General features: G+C 41.0%; 1 protein-coding gene across 3 annotated transcripts in view; it reads right to left on the bottom strand.

Moving 5' to 3' along the window:
* GRID1 (glutamate ionotropic receptor delta type subunit 1) overlaps positions 1–25,105 on the bottom strand; it is a 2,431,615-nt gene that overhangs the window by 592,756 nt on the left and 1,813,754 nt on the right. For all 3 annotated transcript variants that reach the window (XM_086920133.1, XM_086920134.1, XM_086920135.1), the window contains exon 8: positions 15,401–15,520. In XM_086920133.1, the coding sequence (XP_086776259.1) occupies positions 15,401–15,520 (120 nt within the window). The remainder of the gene's footprint in view (positions 1–15,400; positions 15,521–25,105) is intronic.

Raw genomic sequence — 25,105 nt, 5'->3', positions numbered from 1 at the left:
CTGGGCATGTTTTAGAGCCAGTATACCAATTTGTGGCTTTCAATGTAATTTCTTACCCAAAGTTATCCCCAAATATATAAAAACATCAATCTGTTCTAAAAGTATGTTGTTCATGAAGACTCTCCATTTAATGGCTTTGTGTTTGTGGAGGACCATAAACGTGGTCTTCTCCACATTGACCACAAGCTCATGATCACAGCAGAACTCCTCAAATCTAGTGAGGGCAGACTGCAATCCCTTTTGTGTCATTGAAATTATCAAGGTATTGTCTGCGAACATGAGCAGAGGTATCTTCATGCCGGCTAATGTGGGGGCATCTGTTGGGTGAGTAGAAAAGTATTGAATAATCCTAATAATAAATAGAGAGATAGGTGCCATACGTACCCTTGACAAACACCCTAGAAACAGGAAACCATTCCCCTGTGAGCCCCAGTGGACCTGTGCATACTTAGAATCATGAAGTTTAACTAAGATTGACAATGTTTCCAATGGCATCCCCTTGTTCGCAAAAACACTCCACATTTTTTTGCAAGGGACCAAATCAAAAGCGGATTTGAGATCAACAAAACTAGCGAAAATTTTACCCCCTCCAATGATGACAACCCGCCAATAGATTAACATACACCTAAAAAGCTGGTCTATGGTGGCAGTGTAAGGGCGGAACTGTGCCTGGAGCATTGTCAAGATGTCATTCTCTACTATACAGGACTGGACTCTGCACAACACTAACCTGACAACAATCTTTTGGAAAGAGTCTATGAGGTTTATCGGCCTGTAATTACCTGTTAGGGAACGATCCCCATTTTTGTAAATTGGGAGGATTTCTGCACCTCTCCAAGTATCAGGAATGGGGGCTTCACTGGCTATTGCATTGGCAAGTATCCGAATATAGGTTACCCATTTTCCTTTATCATGCAAAAACATATCAGCCGGTATACAGTCCAAACCTGGGGCCCTACCTCTCGGGATTGATTTAAGTATGGATTCAACCTCTGATCTATGAAAATGCAGTGTGGTTTCTGGGATTGGTAGCTGGAATTGTTATTGACTATTAAGAGTGGCAGCAAACTGGGCCTCATTATGTGAGGCCCACAACTCCGGGGCAACATGGTTGAATGGTGTTTGGATGGAATCACCACTCCACATTTGAGGGGCCGCCAAAATGTTTCCATATTTTTCGCTTTGCTGGCTAGAAGTAAATCTTGCCAGCATTTTTCATCGCAGTCCTTCTTTGCCTGTTGTTGAATTTTTTGTACCTTACCCTTGCTGCTTTAATTTCACCCAACCCCTTTTATCTAATGGCTCTAGATAGGGACTTATAAGAATCTCTACAAGATTTATTATACCACGATGCTGCCATAGTACGAGATTTCTTGTTCGGCTTTTGGGTTTTAATAAAAAAGTTCTTGAGTTCAGAGAACATATCACTGTGGACCTGCAAAATGATAGATTGGATGTCCTCCTGTGAGTCACAGTTTTGGAGGATCACTAGGGTGCAAACGACTGCAGCCTTCATCTGTTCCATGGCCCTATCGTTATATATAAAGATGGCCCATCTAACTCTCCTCATGTCATTAGTAAGCATGACATCTGCTGTTACCTTCTCAACTATCATGTTTTTATGGCTGAGTAATCCCAATATCTGCAGTGATAATATCAGTGGGTTGTGGTCACTTTCAGTCTGCTCCTGTACCACCATATCTAAAAGGGAGGACCAAAATTTGATATTAAGAAATATATAGTCTATACAACTACTTCTCAACCCATTACTAAATGTGTGAAAACCAGATCTATCCGAGTGGGACCTCCCATTAACTGCCCTGACTCCCTGTTCCAAACACAGACCTTTTCATTGTAAAACGACCTCTCTCCATTTTTTAAGTGGACGTAAATCTAGGGATGAGATATTCCACTGTGCATTCTCTTCTACACTAAGATCACCATCATCTTGATCTAAGGGCTCAAAGGAAAAATTAAAATCCCCAGCAATTATCAAATTGTAATGTCCCCTGTTATTTTCTAAAACATTATCGAGAAGGGTGACTGTGATAGATCCTTTACCACCCGGAAACCCTCTTGCATATCAATTGATGATCATTATATCAGGTACATTTGCCAGCCAAAGCCGGATAACCATAATATCCTGGCTATCTATGGATACTTCCTCCACCTTGTAGCCTGCCTATCCCAAAGGGAAAGTCCACCTAAAGAACAACCTCGCTGACCCCCCCAGTGCTGCTTTTGTAAAGTTGAGAAACCCAGGATGGTAAATTTTATCCAATTACCATGTCTCCTGAAAAGCCAAACATCATGGTCTTCAATAAATGCTGACCATTCTATTGATGCTATTTTTGAGGATAATCCCACAATGTTCCAGGAGACAATTGATAAATTTGACTTTTGGTGTCCTTGAATTGGAACACTAGAAATTACCAGGCTGTAGAGTGGTTGAGTGGAATTGTGTGGCTCACTGGTTAGAGGCGGCAGACCCGGGAGCAGAAGTCGGCCCGGGACCAGGGTTCAATTTCCGACGCGGCAGGGTCGTGGACAAGGGTCAGCGGACTCGACAATTCTCGCCTCGGTGCCTACTCTAACCTGGGGTCCCACTCGGCAACTCTGGGCATTAGCTTGCCTAATCTCCACAACGGCCCCACCAACGCGGGGGATGCCTGGCTCCACCTTGGGGATTCCCAGTAGGGACCATCCCACAGGGAAAGCCAGGATGGGTTCCCCAGCGGTATACAGCGCCTGGACGCCCCTTTGCTGGGGCAGCTGTGTGCTTTACAAGTATACGACATTTAACATTTAACATAAGCTTTGGCCAGCATTTCTAAGCCTGGGGTACAAATAGGCATAGCCAGATTAGCTGAAAGAGTTTTAATAGGGCCTTCCTCCCTTATCCCAGTACCCAGTTCCATCCCACCTAGACCATCAGCCCCTAGAGCCTTGTTACTACAACCAACTTCATCCCCTTTCTTAGAAGTGTCCCTAAACTGAGAGGATAATTGAAGGTTCCTTAACCTTCATTCAACCTTCTCTAAAGAGGACCCCTCATAACCACATACATCTAATTTGTTAGGACTATTGCTAATGTTAAATGTAGGGGGATTGTTTTTGATCCTAATCTTTGAAGAACTCATTTGGGAGGTTCTTATATCAAATGCCACTAAGTTTTGTGCTAGTTCTACAGACCTGAGTGATAAGCTAACACAGTCAGTGCTATGTTCCTGAGACCCAATTTTAGCGGATATTATGTCTTCTCTAATTAATGAACGACAGTTCCTGACGTGTCGGAGCCAATGTATGCTTTTGTTAATCAAAGCCTGCTCATCTTCATTGAATGAACTAAGTGGTACTTTCGGGATATTAGTCAAGAAAACATGACGTTTTGAAGACCCATTAATAGGCTCAGCTCGTCTTTTCACTATCCCCTGCAGCAAAAGACTAGAGCTCCTAATATCGGAGGAATACGAACTTGCACAGTCAGTAGAACCCTTATTCTGATCTTGACAATCACTATGATAGGCCTGTTTAGCACCTGCAGAAACATACCGTTTTGCTTGGTTAGGTTGTCTGCTAACGTTGTGTGGCGGGCAGCTGTGTTAGCTGCAAAGATGTTAGGTCTAATCTACATAGGGGAACATTTCCTCATATATTCTTGAGGACAGCATCACCCCTGATCTTATGTAGGTGCTTTATATTTACATGTTCTGATAAAATAGTATCAACACACCTATGTGTCAGAGAACTGTCAAGTTCCCACTGTCTAGCGCCACTTTACACAATATGTGTGTATTACACAATACAGCAAACGTGCATGTCATTTCCTATAGCAAATGAAATGGAGTTTAATTTTGTGACTGTCTGCATGACAGGCTATCTATAAAAGGCAGGACTGGTTATTCATTACAGTAGTTTAGAGTTTAAATTATGCTGGCAAACATGTGCAAAGGTTAGATCTTTGGAAATATGTGAAGCTAAAAATGTTTCCCAGGAAAGGTTTATTGCTGAAATACTTTTGCAGGGCATAAATCATTTGGTGGGCTTTATTTGGATGCTTCTTGAAACATCCTCTCAATGTGGCCAACAGTAAATGTGGCCACTAGTGTTCACAGAAAGAAACCAGACTATCAAAGAGAGCTTGGAATAAGATTGCCATTCACATACATTTTTGTATTTGATACCTTAAGGTTGAAGATCCAAACTACATCTACATTTGGTAATTTATAAGCTTCAAACACCAAATTATACTGCAGGTAGAATGAGCATTTCACCAGGAAACATGAATATCGTACTAACTTGATCACAGGGAAAGGCACTGAGATGTCACAGGTCCCATACAATAAATAGGAAATATTGTCAGTGCCTAAAAACCTTTCAGTGACCATTTTGACCAAGAGCTTGTTGCAAATGTAGAGGGCCTGACTCTATCAAACACAATCTCCATTTCCATGAAGAACAGGCAGAGGCATATTTTGAACATTACCCCTTTTGGCAAAATCGACTAAAGATTGCATGTGTGCTCAGTTGATCAAGTGCCTGCTCTGAACCTGCATGAGAATCAGAGACAGTGTTTGCTCAAAAGGGGAGAACTAGGCTGCCTTCTGGTTTCATTGCACCTAAAAGTACTGATGATGCGAGCTGGTCTGATAATTTCATTATTTTAAGTGTTCCTAACATATGTGATAGACATGGATTTTAGGGAATGGCATATGGGTTTGTGTTGTGGCAATAGCTTGTGGTGGATGGAGTATAGGAGGGGTGGGTATTTAGTACTGAACTGTAGGGTTCCCATTTTATTGGAAGAAAGCAAAGCAAACATCAGAATGCAAATTGTTATGATCTACAGTTAAAGTTCATGTCTTGTTGTATGTCAGCATATTGTTAACTGAAGTAACGTCTGAAAGAAATATTGTGCTCTGAGTAGAGTTAAAAAAAATATTTCCCATGTGGTGTAGGTTTTCTAATATTAGTTCCTATGCGGCAATATTTTTAAATCAATTTAGAAGACATTAGTTCTGTCAGAAATGTTTTACTTTACTAATTTTGAGAAGACAGACATTTCAAAAATGCTTTTAGAAACCTTCAGATGCCATGGTGCTCTGTACTTTTACGGTGGTACACTACACACCGTTAACAAAATATGGGAGTGCCTCTCCTGTACCCCTCTTGTTCAATGTGACATTACCCACCCCGCAAGTCAGAGTAAGCAGCAAGAACAACTCTTGAAACAGTGGATGAAAATCTTTCATGCTGCCAGACAAAAATGATTGCATCGGTGCTTGCGCTTACAATGAAAGAATTTTCGGCCCACAGAGCTTGGGGGATCTTTTCTTCACTGCGTGTGGGGGCAATGTGGAGACATTGGGTAGACTGACCAGAGGCTATAGAGATGGTGAAGAGACTGAAATATTTAAAGCATTGCAGTTTATTAAAGCCGCAGTAAATGAGAGAGGTGTGAGAAGAGGAATGGCTAGGAAGTCCATAAAATGTTATTACATGATATAACATTTTGTTACTCCCTATGCAAGTATGTTATTTTTTCTTTACCCTTCAGTAAATTAATTCCAAGCTAATGGGCATTCCTTCAGGAATGAATTATTGTCACATATAAAACTATAAAAGGAATTATGTTCAGTGTTGTCATAGTACCTGGGCTTCTTTACAGAGTATGATGGCTGCAAGAGGAAGCTTGAGACACTCCTGGCTTTTACTGAAAGGTACACAATTGGGCACCCACTTAACACTTTTGTTGTGACACATGAACCTGAATGTCTAGGGCACTTACCAGACACCTTAAGGCTGGTAAAGGCGCTGAGCTTCCTTTCTTTGCACCAGCCCTATGAACAGTATCACATCAACTCCTGAGAACATTGATAAATGATGTCGGTACCACTGGCAGGCACAAAATGTTGTGTAGCACCACCTCAAAAGGTATTACTTGAGCTATCATTTCATTTTCCACCATGGGCTATTAGATTGTAAGCAGTAATTAGGGTAATTCTTGCCATTATTATTTCCAGGAAACACTTAAAAAAACAAATATATTACATATTTTTCACTAAGAAACATGCAAATTTTCAAAGGTTGAAATATAAAATTAATTAAATGAATGAAACATATTTCTTTGGAAATTATATTCCTTACTTTCAACTTTATTTGGCATCCGAAGCTATCTATTGGCATTTCACATTCTGCTGCTCGCGCTCTGGACACTGCACAATAAATGAAACGCTTTGGGGAATATTGAATCTCTCTAGCTTGATCAATATCATGCAGTGCCTTCTCACCTCTGCTTAATATTTATCTTGAGTCTCATTATCTGACATTTATTTGCATTGAATTCCATTTGCCATCAATTAACCTATGCAGTTAAATCAGAGCATGCCTGCATCTTGCTGCATGGGCACCAGAAATGAACTGTTCAGTCCAATTTACCTAGATATCATTTGCAAATTCTTGAAAACTAGATGTAGACACAAATCAAATAGCTTTAAAGTGTGCATACATAATTTAATATGTTAAACATTTCTAAATGCTCATGTTTCCCGCTACATAAGCAAATGACCCGTTTTTAAAACGGAACATGACATGCCACATAAACAGTGGCCCTTCATATGGCACATTCACTTGTATATAACAATGTGATATAAAACAGTGCTAACCTGCAACAATTTTGAGCCTATAATATCAACTACCACTATATTGTCAAGGTAAGTATATATAAGGAAGGAAAGATTTACTATTCTGAACTCCATGTCTGCTTACCATTTTGAAATTCTTCCTGAAATAAAAAAAGATGGAAGTGGCTGTGGTTGTGTTGTACCTTATCTTAGAAGGTATCCCTGACTGCTCCAATGAAATATTTTTATTATGACATAGATGTATCTGCCCCTAAATTGTGTAGTGCATGGGTAACGTCTCCCAGGTAGATTTAGAGAGAACCACAGTTCTCTGGAAGTCATTTGGGGAGATCTGAATACCCAAATCAACAAGGGAGATTCACTCACAAAAGTACAACATGATAGTCATTCGAATTGCCTTAATCTTCATGAGAAATTGCAGTGCATGTACTTTCTTCAGACAATTGATTTCTATTGGTGACAGTTCTTAAATCATTATTTCTTATAGGCAATCTGAACCAAGCAAAGTCAATAATAACTCCCAACCTTCCAAGGGGGATCCAGGAAATCAGGAACTAATGGAGAAGGTTTGGTATTATATAAAAAGGCAATTAGATGACAATATTTTTGGATGTGAATGTTTGAATCATTCAGCAGTCCGTCCATCATTGGCACTGAGTGGGATGAGTGTGCCCAGACGTGGGTCCCTTGCTCTCTGTGCCACTGGATTTAAGCTAGCCTGGCTGATGAAGGGTGACATACCCCGAAACCGGTCCCAGGATGCTTGTTTCTGGTCCAGGGTGGACCTGGCTTGGCAGTTCGGTCTGGACTGTTCTCTTGAGGCACAAGGTCCAGACTGATTTGCATATGGCTGGGTCCAAACTGGGGTGGCATAGTGGGCAGTAGAATGATGGATGTAACCCAGATCCCTTGACTGGGGAGAATGTTTGAATCATTCAGCATTCCGTCCATCATTTGTTGCAGTTACACTTCTCCCCATGAAGCAGCTTGAGAATTTTAGAACACCTTATAAAACTCTGCTGTTTCTGTGACTGCATTGATAAAGATTTAAAAAACCTTGAAAGCTTTCAGCTTGAAACAAATTTGTAGGGAGATACTTCTCCAGGTTGTGTGAATGTGGATAGGATGTGTCATACAATAAAACATCATTGGCTACAAGTTCTCCACCTGTAAAAGGTTCGAAGAATTTTAAATGACCAATATGTTTTGTTGTAAGGAGTTGAGAGATTGTCTTTAAACAGCTTTTGTTTTCATTTGTTTTTAAATGTGCAACCTACACATTTAATTTCTACAAAAAGCCAGAAAATTGCGAACATATAAAAAAAAATGTATTAAAGCCGACATTACATTAGTAATCTTCTCTTTCTCCTCCATTTTCTTCTTGTTTTTTTACTGTGTATTTGCTGGCTTCAAAATCTTCCTTTGGTGAATTTATTGCATTCTGTAATACCTAGTTGCAAAGGCTTGACCTCTAGGATGTATTATTGGTCTCACAACTATTGATACTTGTTTTAAGGCAACACAGACTCATGTAATGAAGGCTGTGCCAGTTTTATTGAGGTGGCTAATCTACAAGCAAAAACCAAATTCCTTGTAACCTGCAATTTGCACTGCACTTTCTGATATTTCACAGTACAGAAATCTATTTCAGGTTGTTAGAATAATTATGTAGAAGTGCTTTCTATTTGGGCGTTTCATTATACTACTCAAAATTACTAGGTGGAAGCATCCGTCTCACTCATTTTGTGTTTACAAATGTGTACTGTCATAAAAAATTGTATTAGATTTGTAAGGAAAGGCCGCTATTACCTTAAGAAACTGAATATGGTTAGGTTAAAATACAGTTCTGAAAGAATCTTTGTTTAACCCATGGTAGTCATTGCAGAGGTAGCAGGCAATCCTCAGAGAATTGTGTTTTATGTGTAAGCGGTACTAACAACTTAACGTATAGACAACAACACTATAACATTTGTAAATGGGATAACAGGAACAAGAGATATGATTTTTGTGAGTTATAAGACACAAATCTCATAGAAAAAGTAAAATGCATTAAAACAGCAGTACATGATTGACTGAGACCTAAATGGGATTTCAGGATGATCGAGTGGAATGGAGTGGAGTGGAAGCCAGATATTCTTAACAGGTGGTCCTGATCTAAGGTTTTATCTTTAAAGCTAGGTGCATAATTTATTATATCCAATGATGGAATATACATACTGTCAAGATAAAAGTCGCCCATTCAGCCTTGTGAGGTAAGGGTTGTTGGAGACAGACTTCTAACTCTGCCAACCTGATTTAGATGGGTGGAATTAGAGGTCCGTTTTTACTGCCTGTTACCACCGAGAAAACCCTGAAGGTTAGAGACAGTAAAAACTACTAAATCCTTACTTTGTCATGGGAGAAGACTCCCATGGTGAGGAGAGCATTTTGTTTCCAAAAACAAAAATCTCACTTAGAGAATTTCTTTTTGAAAATAAAAAAGAAACCAGTTTGATGCAAGGCTCAGTCATGTTGATTGAGCCCTGCACCAAACATGTAAACGTATTGACAGGAGCCCAATTAAATATTAATAAGACCCTTGTTCTCTGATTTGGAAGTCCAAAGTTGTGGCCGATATGTTTCCCTTTAAGTCAGATAAGTCATCATTGAACTCCCTCTGAAGCCATTGGATTTGTCACCAAAAGCTTCCAGAGGACAAGGTTGGATTTTGTGGATGCCAACTGAGATTCATTGGTTGAAGAGATGTACCATCTCACCCTGGTCTGTGGTCTCCACTGCCCTCTTGTCATCAGGAATCCTTCTTATTTTTAAGCACCTTAACAGGCAAATGGGAGGCCAAATCTTGATCCATAGAGAGTCATTACAGTCCTAGGTGCCAGCACATGTCAGGCATCCTTGAGTCCTTAAAGTGAGTTCTCTTCTTCAAGCAGTAGTCAGGTCTTACTTTCTTCCAAAGGACTTTCCTCTTCAGAGGAAGTCTTCCCCAGTCCAGGAATGTTCTGAAGAGCTGGTGGTTTGAGTGCCATATTTATCCTGTACACTAGCAAGTGACGGAAAGAGGGTGCCACCCAATCTTAGCCATTTTTTTATAGTTCTCAACCTCCTTTCACATTAATTCCTCTTTCCTTAACATAAAAGTAATGTAGTCCTGTTTCAAGATAGCTTAATAGGAAAGCCTGTTTTAATGGCCACTCCTCTATTTAGAGGAACTCTCCCCCACTTGAGAGGGTCCAAACTGGTTCTTGCCCACACTAGGTCTGGAGCCTAGCAGCACCCTAGGAATGAATGGGAGAAGCCCCCTCTGACACCTCCCAGTCAAAAAGGTAGTGCCACAGCTGTCATTTGTTCTGAAAAACGTTCCTGTCCACTTCCAGATAGTTAAGTCCTACTAGGTGGGCAGCATTTAACACCTCCATTTTCTACCAAGTATCAGAGGAAGGTCACTATCTGTTCAGCTGGGGTTGCTAACTCTCCCTGCCAATAGAGACCTATGCCTTTACTCTTTGTCTTTAATTTCAGGTTAGCATGTATGATCACACACTTAGGTCAAAATTCATAAAGGTGTCACGCAACGCAGTTCAGCACAAGGCTGCGCAGTGTTGCCGGACAGTCAGACAATAGAAAAGCGCCATATTCAGATATTGCACTCTCTTCCCCTCTTCGTAGTGCCAGCGCCTATTTGGGGTGCCATGATCCAGGCACACACCTTAGTGCCATAGTGCTGGGGTGTATGCCTGAGTCTACCATAGGTTTTGTACAGGAAGGGTACCTTTCCTGTACAAAATACTATGGTTAGACAAGTTTAAAATCTTTTCCTACTTTCTATGTATGGTCTACAGAACAGCGTACATGAAAAGTCAGAAAAGCAAAGAGAAATGAAAAGATTTCTCCACTTAACGCCTTCTTCAGCACCGTTAATTTTTGGCGCCAAACAATGTCTTCTAATAATAGTAGATAGGTTTTTGCATCATAAAGCATGGTGGTTGCATGGGAAAGCACATGTACCACCCATGAATTACCCCCTTGACACGCAGTCAGCCGCGGTCTGCAATAGGAGCTCCTGCAGGGCGGTGACATGGGGAGGGGGAGGGGCAGGGTGGGAGGTAGTAATGTATGGATTACGGTGTTTAACAGGTAAGTAAACATATAAATAAATAAAACTAATTTTGTTGCGAGCACTGCATCCCATTTGGTGATGCAGTGCGCACAACAAAATTCGTGTTTTGTACTTATATGTTTACTAACCTGTTAAACTCTGTAATCCATACATTACTACCCCTACCCTGCCCCTCCCCACATCACCGCCCTGCAGGAACTCCTACTGCCGACCGCGGCTGCACACAGTATTGCAAAGCAGCGTTTTGCACTGCTTTCGCTACTTTTCCATACAAACCAACCCAAATACCAATTTGCGTTTTTTTGTTAATCACTAAACAGGTTTAGCGTCGGGTGTGGATTAATAAAGTAACGCTAACCCGATGCTAAACCTTTGTAAATCTGGACCCCAGTGCATTGATTATACTACTGAATATTGAGGCCATGAATATCATGGTTTAAGAATATTGCTGAAAAAATATCAAAGACCAGAATATTGTAAGGCAAGTGGAGATAGAGAAGATATAGATTTACTATTCATAACCACACATCCACATACCTCGAAGAAATATATATATTGTCAAGGTACGTATATGTCGAGTTATGTATATAAAATCCAAGCTTCGATATTTTGGATTTGATATTTTGTCCTCGATATTTGCCTCCATCAATTTTCTGATTTCAATATGCAGGGTGCACATTGCGTGCATGGATATTTGATGATACTGCCCAATCTTAGTAAAGATAGTATTGTATATATTCACAGTATAACTAGAGATTGCTTACAATGGGTTTGATTTGTCTTCAAAATCCTTTACATACGTTGTAAATGACAAAAAGGACGGTATATGTCTCTGATTTTTGATTGTCTAAATCATGCCTTGTTTTCAAAGATTGAGCTCTCTCAATAGGAAGACGTGTGTTCTTATTCCCAAATCTCCGTTTTTTTCCTACTGTGATATAAATCTTGAACCCGGGATGAGGTGCAAAACATTCTAGAAATCTTCCCAAACTACATAAGTAATTGACCTTAAGGAATCACTGCTGTATGCTCCTAATTTCACTCAAGTCTCTGTGGAAATGGATATTCATTTGTAGAGCCACAAAATATTCATTATTTTGTGCTTATACATAAACTTCCATTTGACTAACTAATTAGACATGCTATTTTTCGGACTATGTACATTGGACCACATGATTTTGCCTCTTGTGTACTTTGTCTATGAATTCATTAATTTCCTCAATGCACCCCAAGCATGGTTCAGGTGGTTTTATGTCCCCTATTTTGTTCCCAATAGAATTGAGGATACTGGGGTCACTGGTAGTTTTGAAGCTGCTCACAAATACACAAGAGTTAATTTGGGGGGAATAATTTATGTGAAGCAGAGTTTCTGTACCATTTTCCTCACGAGATTGTCTTGATTCAACAGGCAAAGTGCCTCTGTGGAATACCCCAGATCCAATTACTAATATACCATCCACATCGAGATTACCACAAGACTCGTAACGAGGTCCTTAAAATTAGGACTTATATTTTATCATTTTATTCTCAATGACAGGAGGATAAGGGTTTATGTTTCAGATTAGGAGCTAGATGGTTTTCTATGCCAGAAATAGCAAATGCAATGCTGGTGATGTGCTGAAGTGTTGAAAATGTCTTTGGAGACAAATATATAAAAAAGAACAACAAAACACCTGATTTTCAATCAGCTGAGCAGTATGTTATCAAATCATTATTTAGCTGATCCTGCACATGGGTTTCTGAGTGATTTGACTCCACGGTTTTGAAAACTGCCCTTGCCCTACTTTTCACTGCAGTCCTTGCCCTTTATGAAACAGCAATCTTTCCCCAAGTTAAAACTCTCTTTGCAATCTTAAATATTACAGAGGAAACCTGTTACGCTTAAATTGCCTTTTCAAGGCAAAATATCAAACATTTTGGAATTTGCGATGCGGTGTCCGGGCACCAGATTGCATGGAGGTCTGTAGTATAATTTCAGCGCTGATTTACAATATTCATGATATGTACCTGCGGGGCAATCTCTGACAGCTAAATATTAGATGACCTTGATAACATATTGATGCGTGCTATAATCAAATGAAAGTCATCTTCTAAATTCTGAATGTTTTGCTGCCAGCATGCAGGGTGACTTCTAATAAGGTTTAAGATTCCTTTAGACAGTATGGAAATGTTAATAACTGCCCCCCCCTCCTTCGAATCACTAATACATTCACAACTAGTCAGCCATTTATCTGTTTTAATACCTTATAAGTAGTTGATCCAGAAGATTAAAATGGTCAATGACAGGAACTCACCAAGAGATATATTAGGAGAATGAATGTGCAAAAATGTGCTATCGTATTTTCCCTTTTAGATAGTAAATATTTGACACTTACACCGAATTACTTCAAACACTTAAACCAGCCCACATCAAAGTCCACAAATGAGTATAAAAACACTCTAGGGGGCATATTATCAAGACAGGCGATACAATTATCGCTGTTATAGCGGCAGAAAACTGCAGCTAAAACGGCGATAATGGGCTTGATAATATGCTCTACGGAATTCCAATTGAAGCCCATGTTAAATGTGAAGGACATCTAACATGGGCTTCAATTGAAATTCCATAGAGCATATTATCAAGCCTATTATCGCCGTTTTAGTGGCAGTTTTCTGCCGCTAAAACGACGATAATTTGATCGCCTGTCTTGATAATATGCCCCTAAGTCTTATTTACAAACGGGGCATTCTGTGTTAATATAAAACAGCAAACCACGATGTATGGAATGCTTGCAAACATGTCAGCCACAAGCCACACTCAGGCAACTTTCCAGTCCATCGGGTTTGCCCACAGCACCACTCCAGACAAGAAATGTCCACCGGCAAATCATGCTTGGAACGGGCCGAGCAGCCAAAGTACAGCCCGAACTGCCAACCTTGCCTGATCTGGACTGTTCATATTAGAGTAGGACAATGACTGTCAGTCTATGGTTGCACCCTATCTGGAGCAGTGCAGTGCGAGAAATATTGCACTATAATGTGGACATGCACCATTGCCAAAGGCTGACTCAAGCATTCCACCCATATTGTGTAATGGCACCTTTGATGCCATTCTTATGCCCAGGCATGGTTCATGTGCTCATTGTACCATAGCTTGAAAGTCACACATCATTGTTGAATCAGAAAATTGCTTTTTAATTTATATTAAGTCTTGAATGAAACCAGTACTACTTACACTGCTATTTTCAATGTATTTTCATGTCACACTGTATTTGTTTTTTTAACAATAAAGTTAAGAAAAATAAAATAAACCCATCTAGGGTTGCTTGTTTTCCTTTTCACATGGATGTGACCAGGCATATCAGATTACACTGTTCCTATTGGGGTGAAACTCATTTGGCAGGGGACAAAAAAACACGGACTGGATGCTGCAAGGGCAGTTTTCCAGTGACTGAGACTTATTGGCGCGAGCCTTTGTTTCTTTTCTGTGTTGACGCACAAGTGTTGCCAGTGTTACCGTACATGCTATAACAGTTTGGAATAGATTTCAAGTGCCATGGGCTATAATGCATCTGCAATACAGAGGACGGGATATCCGCCACTTTTATGAGGGAATATTCACTGCCAAACTCTCACTAAGGCCTACTGGGGCGTATTTACAAGCCCCTTGCGCCGCCGGTGCGTCACTTATAATATGGCAAAAAGTGACGTAATTGTAAATAAGCCCCATTGTTCTTAACTCTTTCGATGCCGATGACGGAACCCCTCCGTCATCAGCTGCGGTGGCACTGTGCTGATGACGGAGCGGTTCCGTCATGGCCCGCTCGCCGCGCCTGCGCGGATTCCGCGCCTGCGCTGGGCGTTCCATTGAGCAAGCGGGGCCATGACGGAACCGCTCCGTCATGAGCACAGCCCAGCCGCAGCTGGTGACGGAGCGGTTCCGTCACCAGCATGCGCCCGCCCCGCGGCCGCCCCGCCCACTTAGTGCTGCGGCGGAATAGCCGCCGCAGCGATGTAGTTACGATGATCAATGCTAGGGAATCTGCAATGTGCAGATATTAGGGCAGATTTACAAGCCCCTTGCGCCACTTTTGCGTCACTTTCCCATGTTAAAAGGGATGCAGAAGTGGCGGTAGGGTCTTGTAAATCTCCCCCATTGTTCCTTTCCATATAACATTGCAGCTCACTTTGCATTTATTCTACTGAACAGCTTAGTCCCAACCCTAGTGTTCTCAGAAGCGATTGTACATGCATATTTCACAAACAGTTGCTTCACCATTTGAGAAGAAAAAAGAAATCTGTTGGTAGCTTCTAAACTGGAACCCAATTTGTATAATTATAGTCCTGTTGCAAGCCAGGGCCTTTATGCTGCAGGCGATCCAGCTTTAATTCTCTCTACATTTATGTGCAGGCTGCACAAATTAGCCTGTGGATGGAGGTAGCTAATTGGAATCCAGGATGGCTAACATTGCCATTGACGGGTTGCAAAATTAAAGCAAATGAGACACCCATGTGGTGGATTTAAGGAATGAATGTTATTGAGCTGCAAATATCTGCCATTAGTACACTGGTTGTTGTTCTAAAATACTTGTTTCTCCAACACCAGCAAATGTGAAGACCACAGTAGTAAATAAAAAAAAGAGAAAGAGTGAATGGTTACCCTTCGAACATCTTTGCCAAATGTTTCGCTGTAGCTTGTACCAAGTATTTCAAATTGGACATGGGGATTGGCGCTGTCCTCGCGAAACTCCATCTTCCCAGTTAATCCCACGATGCTTCCCTGAAGGAAAAATAATGTTGTTATTATATGCAATTGTTAACTGCTAATAAATGTAAGCAAACACGTTACCTATCTATATATATCTATTTGTGGTTGGAATTCAAGCTAATCTGTGCTCTACTTTAAATTCAATTTCTTTTAGTAGTATATAATGTATTCAAGTAGACGTCTGAGGGTGAACAGTTATCCTTTACCTTCAACTCGGATGAGAACACTCTCCTGCCCTATGGCGAAGTATGAGGGCGAGCAGGGCCCGGGGGCAGTTGCTGCCTGGAACCACCGCAACTATTGCGAAGTCTCTGGGTCTGGTGGTTCCGGGCCCAGCATTATCAGTTCGGGAGTGGGGAAACTCCATAACTCCCAGCGCAGCGACACCAGACAACTTGCCAGTGGCGGCTCGCTGAGGGAGTGCTACGTGGCGGTGAGGTGGGGGAGGGGCAGGGAGGGGGTAAAGGACACCGACTTACGGCGGAACGGAGTTAGGTAAGTAAAACAATTTGTATTGCACGCGCTGCATCGCCAATTTCGCGATGCAGGCGCGGAATGTAAACTGTTTTATTTATTTAAATACTTAATACCGTTACGCCATAAGTCAGAGTCCACTACCTCCCCCACCCTGCCCCTCGGCCACCCGCCACGCCGCACTGCCCCGCGGCACTCCCTCAGCGACTCACCACTGCAACTTGCAGTTGCCAAGAGCTGAGTCTGCCACTGCGATACTGCTCTGGGCAACTCCTCATGAGGATCATTAAGACGTTTCTCTCATGAAAGAACAGTTTGAAAATATTTCTGTTTTGGATAAGAGAAGATTTTACTGTTTTTCAAGAGTGATTGATTTCTGCTGGGCCATTAGTGGGTACACCAAATCATGAAGACAATCGCAGATATTTAGAAGTATTGTGACCTAAAATTTTAAGCAACAACTATACGGGTCGATAGACCTGGATAGTGCTTTGTGGGACTGTGTCTCTGAATACTGTTAGCAAAAACAGGATCTGACAGAAATACTGTGTCCAAAACATTGTTTATGAAGGCATTGTTTCATCAGGTGCAGAGTTTCTATTTTTAACATCAATGTGGTGATGATTTAGAAAATGAAATTTAGAACATAGTACATCATGTATAATTCGGTTAAGATATTCTGGTCTCATACCCTTTTTGGAAGGAACTTTAAAGTGCCATGGGTGTGCAATTTTTCTAGTTTTCTGGTCCAAAGATACAGAGATGAGCCATTACATTTTTAAATAATCAGAATGAAAAACACAGATTTGGACATTTGGAATAGCACGATTTCCTCCTTCTGACACTTCTTTTGCTAATTCTAAAATTACAGAAAAAATACAAATATTTGTAAATCTATCAAATGAGTTTAAAAATCAAATATGCCAGGTGGTAAAGCCATGACGTGTAATTGTTTACGTGTAATAGAACTTTTCCTCTGCAAACCCTTTATGACTGATGATATCATATGGATATTCGCTTATAACATCAGCGTGGTTATAGCCCCCAGTGTACTCTACATACAATCAATCGTCTACAAACAGAATTCATATGAGGGAACACAGTGTATTAGTGATCTTATCATTTGCCTGCATTGTGAGAGTCTACTCTTCAGATCACTTCAACAGTTCATAAGAGTGCCTTTTCCTCTTGGGGCTTAGCTTTTAATGCCTGGGTAATTGGCTTTTTGCTCATGAAACTCGCCTTCGGCAGAGTTACAGGACCTAGGGTTACCAGAAAATCCAAGGAACAACATTTCTGAGGGTTGAAAGTAGGCCTTCAGGATGCCTATAGAATAGGAATTTAGGAGGAGGTGTCTATCAGAGCTCAAGAGAGTTGTACTCCTGCGGGCTCCTCATCGAGGTCACTGTTCCTAGCCTACTGCATCTTCTCTCAGGCTCCTATGAGTGCGTTAGGACTGGGCACCAAGCTGAGGAGTGTTGACAGTCTTTTGTGGAAGCAAGTTCCTCCAGCTCCAACAAAGACAACACCACCAGGGTCTAACAGATGACACAGTGGTATGCACAGTAAATTGCAAAAGCGAAGGCCTCTGGTGACTACCCTGGAATGTGTGGTAGTCCCAGGTGAGTGGCTGACACTTCCTAGGGAACACAGGCCTAAGAGGTGTTCAGGGTGACTGGAAAGAATGTATGCAATGCTGAGTTTGAGGCTTAACCAGGGCCAAGGAAAACAGATGATGGTGCAGGGCGGTGAGCAGGCAAGGAATATTGCAGAGGGAGATGTTAATGGCTTGGGGCCATCTACCAGCTGAAACGTCAGAGTGACAAATAGTGCACTATGGGCCAGATGTATCAAAGGGTTTTACCCATTCTGTGTCTATGGGAAAATGTGTTGATACATATGGCCCTATACATCCAACAAATACAAAGCAGCACTTTCAAGGCCTGTGCATAAGGCACTATCAGAACAGAAGGTTAAGCCTAAAGGCCCATACCTGCAGGCAGCACTCAGAGTCCTGTGACTATGGAAGACAGGATACAAGACTGAAGGTTTTTTTCTGGCATGGGTGGCATCAGTGAAAACAAGGTGAAATGACTGCAGACAATGCAAATGGAGAAGAAAGGACATCTAGAGAATCAGAATTATCCTGCTCAGAACTGAAGGTTAATTTTACTTTGAAAACTGATAGCTTTGGGAAAGCTGTTGGAGTATGTAAGGGTATGTTGGAGGGTCTATCAGGCAAAATGGTAAACATTGAGACAGCAGATGAAGTCTGGGAACAGAATGTAGGCACTGGCATGCTGAATTAAGGTGAAAAATGCTGAGGTGCAAAAAATGATATCCTTCAAGCCTACTGTGACAAAAGGCTTTTCACTGATAAAAGTCAAGCTTGTGGGAATACAGAACATGCAAAGACGGAAGCACCAGCCAGTGCTAGGTACCAACAGAATTCTTCTGGATAGAATGAAAAGTACTGGGAGACTTCCATCTCTCAATACTGAGGACGTACCCAAAGTTGTGTGCACAGAACTTAGGTTACCCCTAACGGCAAAAGATGTCAAGCCGTGATGGTGTCCAGGAGGTCTTTAGAGTGAGGAAAATGGCACAGAAGACAGCAACCAAACGGTCACAGTCTTATTGATCAGTACTGGCTCCTTTCATTGCTAATCTGAACGTCGAGACACTACCGAGGAAGCAGGGTGGTTTGGGAGCAGGAAACGGCCTGATTTATGTGCAAGACTGAGAGCCTAATAAAGGGAGCAACTAAGTATTCATGCAGTTTAACTTAGCTAGCAAGACCCTTTCTTGATAGCTTACCCTCTGCAGCTACCAGGGGATGTTCCCATTAGTGGAGGCCGGAAATTTAGGAAGAGGGGGGAGCAGGCCACACATGCACACATACACTCACCTATCTACATCCATATTGAATCCCACCAATACATTCACAAGCATGCACAACTACACCCAACATTCACAAGCAGATACACAAGCACACACCAGTTCACAGCATACATGCACAAGCATACATACATTGACACATAAACACATGCATCCAACATTAAAAAAACAACTTACCAGCCAGCTTGATTTGAAAGCCAGTGGTGGAAGTCTCAGTCATTTCTGGATGATTGGCTCTGCAGCTGACTTCTTTATGGGCCAGTCAATGAGAGGAGACATCACTCCCTCACCCATCGCAGAGTGGGATGGGTGGGTGAGACTGTTGACCCCAACCCACTCTGTGACAACATACCCCAACATTGAATTTGGCTTCAAGGTATTTTAATTTGTTTTTGGGTTTTTGAGCCTATTCATTGACAGTGGTATCATTAAATATTCCACTGGGAACAATCAAAGTGGAAGGTAAGTGCCTGTTATATTTTATTGTATACTTAGGAAATAATTGTAAATCAAGTGATTGGATATTTTTTTGCATAGGTTACGAGCCAAACCCTCCGCCCTATCTGCAAATGGACGGAGTTCGTTTTACTTGCAAGTAGTGCAACAGGATCTGCAGGATGGGAGATTAGCAGGTTTCTAAATTTGGAAGGTGGTTGGTACAACTTTTAGAGGACTGAGGCCTCATTTCTAACATTTTTCCCTCCCCCTTGTTTGGAACGTTTGTATTTGTCAGTTATTATCCAGTTGTGTTTGAATTGATTATTCTTATAAACAGTGTGGATAAGCTATTGATGTATGTCAATAATGAAGAATTATGGGGTTGCAAGGCTTGACACCCAAGGGCGATGGTGACGTCCGAGTGACTTTCCTCAGGCCAGCACGCGATGGAGGCAGCGTTTGGGTAGCCTCTACATGACAAGCAAGGCTGTGTTCGGTAACGACACCTCACAGATGTCGGAGGTGATTCTATCTCTGCTCACAACTGTCTGCGCGGTGCACAACATATTTTTTATTGAAGATGTGGCTCTTTACAAACTGGCACCCTTCATTTTATGAAACGGGAGCTTCTCTCATACAGAGCAGTTCCCCGAGCGGTGTCCAGAGGCAGTGTTTTCTTGGCTCTGCATTTTCACATGGGAGATTCTGCTACCCTCCTGGATGTACTATTTACAATTTCAAAACTTGCATAAAGCTCCTTCATACAAGGAAATCATCATATGTATGCACTAGGCGCTTTCAAAAGTAAAAGTAAGTGAGCTGGACTCGACCAAGCATTCTAAGTGCTTTATTTTGATGACTTTTTTTTTAATTTAGGCACTTCTTAAATCTTTATACCTTTGGTAATGTACTCTAGTTCATTTCATATCTGGTACTGAATTATCAGTATTGTCTCTTTCATTGTAATATTAGTGCCTGGATGTGTTTTTTGCAGTATTTCCTGTTGTTTTCCAGCACTCAACAGATACACATGAGCTCACTTTCGCATGTGTACATATGTAGTATTTGTTTGCACATGGGAATTAACATTTGGCTTACTCATTGGCTTAGGTTGTCTTCCAATTTGTGCTATATTTATGGTAAGATTGAGAAAAACTGACTTTTCTGTGCCGTGTTCAACACAGAAATGTATTAAAAACTCTACTACTTTTACAAAGTTTTAATAAAATGGAAGACTCCTTGGCTTATCTTCCTAAGGGCAACTCCTCCTCAATCTCTGATAGGATTCCTGGCCTGCTTGTTTCTGGGAAAGTCTCTACTAAGCGCTTGAAGAAAGACCCGCCCTCTTCCACAAAATCTCTACCCCCTATATCTTTGGAATTCTTGTCAGAGAAGATAAGTGCTATATGCCCTTATATGACGTAAGCAACCACCAAATTACATTTTAGCTACAGATAGATGAAAGGCTAATTACAGTAGAACAACATTTTTCTTCCTTTCAAATGACTAATATCAAAGTACAAGGCCTTCAATCTCAAGTTTCTTCACTTCAGAAACAGGTTGAAGACCTCTGAAACGGGACAGATGAAATAATATTCGAATATATGTATTACCTTGTACAGGTGCGGGACACAAACCCAAACAACTCTTCTGCTATTTTAGTTTGTTTATTGTCTTTTGTACTTTCAGAACATAAACTTGCATTTGCGTTTTTTTAAATAAGGCAAAGGAAAACATTTATCCACTCTTTTCTATGTCTGTAGTAAAGTCTCTGTAAGGTATTTTATCCTTCATATTCCTTCTTTCTCTTTTCAGGTCCGGAGAGGGAGTCCACAACGTCTTTTAGGAATGCCCCTCAGATAAAGACAGAAGAGACCAGGTAAGGAACTTGTTTTCCTCATATTGAATGTAAAAGCAAAGGTAGCGATCCCAAATCACCCGTGCCGGAGAAGAACAACTAAAAAGAATTGGAGGACAGGTGAGAGTATAACAAGAAGGTGACTGGGATAGCACTCGATTGTTTGGGAAGAGGGTAAACGTTTTTAATTCACCTTGTGTGTTGAGAATCACACACAGAGATACTTCACTCTCAAAGAGATAGTAAGGGAGTGAATGCCAGGTTTCCTGACTTGTGCACCTGTTGTGGAACTCAGTACATAAGAGTCAGGTTTATTGCATCTCTTTAAACTCCTGTGAAGTCGGGATCGCCAATAAATAATAGGGCGTAATGCGGCTACTTCTTGTATAGGAGTAATGCCTAGATTTTCAGTCTTACTGATGTCATCCGTCGGGCGATGGCCCCAAAGTTCAGCCCCATATAAAATTGCTCCCCTAGCTTGTGCTTTGTATACTTCTAAGATGGGAGCAACAGGCTTAAAGGTGGATTCTCGGTGCATTTTCAGAATACCACCTGTAATCTGGGCTAATCTGAGTTTGGCTTTGGCAAGTTGGGGCGCCCAGTCCATTTTATCAGTGAGAGTAATACCTAGATATTCAAAGACTGTTACCTTGTCTAAAGCTATGCCATTCAAAGAGGGCTTGGGACATCTGGCCTTCTTTGGATTACAGATCATAAACTTGGTTTTTTGGGTATTAATCTCCAACCCCCTTAGGTGGCAAAAATTTACGAAGCTGTCCAGTGCTCGTTGAATACCCATGGATGATTTTGGCAATAGGAGGGTATAGTCAGCAAACATCAATGCCACCACCTGCTCGTTGTTCAGTTTAGGGGCATAGATGTCTTTGATCCCCTTAAGGTGGGCAATCAGGGCCTTGATGAAGAGACAAAATAGGGTGGCGCCAGCACAAACCCCTGTCTGACTCCTCTATTGACTGGGATTTTAAATGCAAGACTACCCCATTTAGCACTCCTAATTTGAGCAAAATTGTTTAGGTGAAGTCTCTTAATAATATTAAGGAGATATACTGGGACCCCCATATTCTCCAAAACGGCCCAAAGAATTTTACGAGGCACTAAATCAAAGGCAGTTTTAAGGTCAACAAAAATTAAGTAGAGGCTGCCACCCTCTACTTTCACGGTCTTCCAGTAAAGAAGTTGGAGCCTTAATATCTGGTCGACCGTGGAAGTCTTTTCCCTAAAACCGGCCTGAAGGGGGTTGATAATCTGACGTTTCGCCATCCAACTCTGAAGCCGATCGAGAATAATACGTGAAAATATTTTTGGGCTAACATTGATCAGACTGATCGGACGGTAATTAACCGGAAGAAGTGGGGAACCTTTTTTAAACACCGGTATGATCTCATCTCCTACCCAAGTTGCAGGTAGAAAAGCCCTGTAATATAGCATTGAACAAGATACACAAAGAAGGGGCCCAGACCCCTATTTGGTCTTTAAAAAGATCGACGGGAATGTTATCAAGACCAGGCGCCTTACCAGCAGGGAGCCTATTTATGGCATGTTCAAGCTCCTTCAGTGTGATTTTGGACTCTATAGATTCACTATTGGAAGAAACTATTCATATCCAATTTTGTGTGCATTCCTCAGAAAATAAAATTTGGGTTTATATTTTACTCAATCTATTAAAACTTCCATTTCCTTAAATATCGAAAAATGCACACACAAGCTATCCACACTCACTAATAAATGGCACCCTTTATACCTCACATGGTGGGGTCACCTTGATATTAATAAAATGATGTTAGCTCCAAATATAATTTATACTATCTCTAACATACCAGTACCTATTTCTTTTAAATCCTTTCAAACGTTTAATGCTATACTCTCCTCATTCCTGCGGAATGATAAAAAGCCCTGTATGTCACTGTGAAAGTTACAACATCCGAAATTGGAGGGTGGAGTACATTTTCCTGATTTCTCTAAGTACTACAAAGTGTTTTTATTGTGTCAATCCTCTCCTTCATTTTCAGGCTCTTCATTAGATAGTCCTTCTTGGGTTTAGCTTGAACAATCCTATATTTCTCAGTTTTTCTTTTTAGAAATACTTATCTTTCACCCGCAAACCACAAACTCTATCCACTCCTGTTCTTAAAAATACATGCAAATTATTAGAATCTATATTACCTTATACTCCCACGGATTCTGAAATAACAAATTCATATTGGTTCATGGCAAACCCTTTTATTGGAGATCCTGGAGGAAAAAAGGTTTAATATGGGTGAACCAACTATTTGAGCAAAATTATGTTATACCTTTTTCACAAGCTTGTTTTCTTTTTGATCTCCCCCTTCTTTTCAGAATAAGTATCGGCTCTTACAACATGCTCTTTGTTCTGCATATGCTTAGTTTAATTTTTATCTCCCTTCTGTTTCCACTTCTGCTGGACGACTACACACCCTTCTCGTCCCTAACCTTAAAGCATCTGTTATATAATCTCATTTACTTCTGTCTAGTACTGACAGAGAAAACTAATGTAGAACTATTCTGGGAACAAGACTTAGGATTGGAATCGTCTATTCCATTATGGAACAGAATATGGACCAAAAGTAGAAAGTCCTCCAGAGCAGCAAATACCACACAAACACTTTTTTTTATTTATAATAGCTTCTCCTATCCCCTACAGGACTGCACCAAATAAACACTGATCTTCTTGACACCTGTTGGACCTGCTCCTCAGAACATGCTGACTTGAAGCAAATACTTTTCACCTGTACTGTTTATGAATTATGGGAACATATTTGGATTCAGTATAACTAATTTTTTCATTCCACAGTTCCTTTTTCCATTGCTTAATCTTTTTGAGAAGTTTATCTGGCGATTGGATTACATGCTTATCTACTGTGTGAATTCTAGATCTACTAATAACAGTCGCATTTCAGCAAATCACCGCAAATTGGAAATATTTAACTAAATTATCCTTTAAAGCTTGGTTTTATGCAGTTTGTCATAATCACAGATTAGATGCAGCATATGTGTACCCTATATCTCTCGCTGTGAAACATTTACTTTTATAGTGTCCTGTTACAGAGTTGCATGAAAACAGTGCAAATAGTTATTTTACAAGTACTCCTATCCAACAGGAAAATTTTCACACTCCTTGACTTTCCCTTTATTGGTAAAAAAAGTGATTAAATCGGTTTGTCAACAGTGGTGTCTGAAAGGGAATGGGGTGGAGGAGCAGGGCTACGGGGATGAAAAATATTCTAAAATCCCACTTACTGTTTCTGCTATTTCTCATCAGTCTCCATTTGTCTTCTCTTCCGGACTCCACTCCAGAAGCAGCAGGAAGTACCCAGGCAGATAGGCTGCCTTGATCCAATCAATTGGTCTGAGCGCTGTAGAATGGCGCTAAGACGGGGCCAGGGAGCCTGTGCATATTCGTCATACGGCTGTGCATTACAGCCTTGAGGGGATATGCAAAGTGCGCATGACTGTTTAGCCGGGCCAGGACGGTTGGCCAAGCTGCCATGCGCATTTAAGTGTGCACAAACCACTCCTATTCCTTGAGCCAGCAGCCCCGCCCAGCCCAGCCCAGCCCCGCAGCAACGAAAAATAAAATGATAACCTTGTTATTATCATTTTATGTTTTCCTTTTTTCACTGCTCTAAAAGTAGTGGCGCGACACACCTCCGCCTTAGCGGATGAGCTGTCACTGTTTATTAGCGCTATTTTGTTTTTCTATCTACATTTGGTTGAATTTCTGTATGTATAACCCAGAATTTTCTTTTTTCAAGCTATGTAAATCTCACTTATTCCCCCGGTAACTCTCTTTAATTCAGAATCTTAATTGTAAGAATATTTGTTATTGCATTGTAATATATACATATATCTTACTTTTTCATAATACACTTACTTTTTGAATCTTAAAA

Source organism: Lissotriton vulgaris, chromosome 5 (genome assembly GCF_964263255.1).
Source record: "Lissotriton vulgaris chromosome 5, aLisVul1.2, whole genome shotgun sequence".
Taxonomy (NCBI): Eukaryota; Metazoa; Chordata; class Amphibia; order Caudata; family Salamandridae; genus Lissotriton; species Lissotriton vulgaris.
Note: the sequence above shows the minus strand (reverse complement) of the source record. Positions and strands in the feature narration are given on the sequence as shown.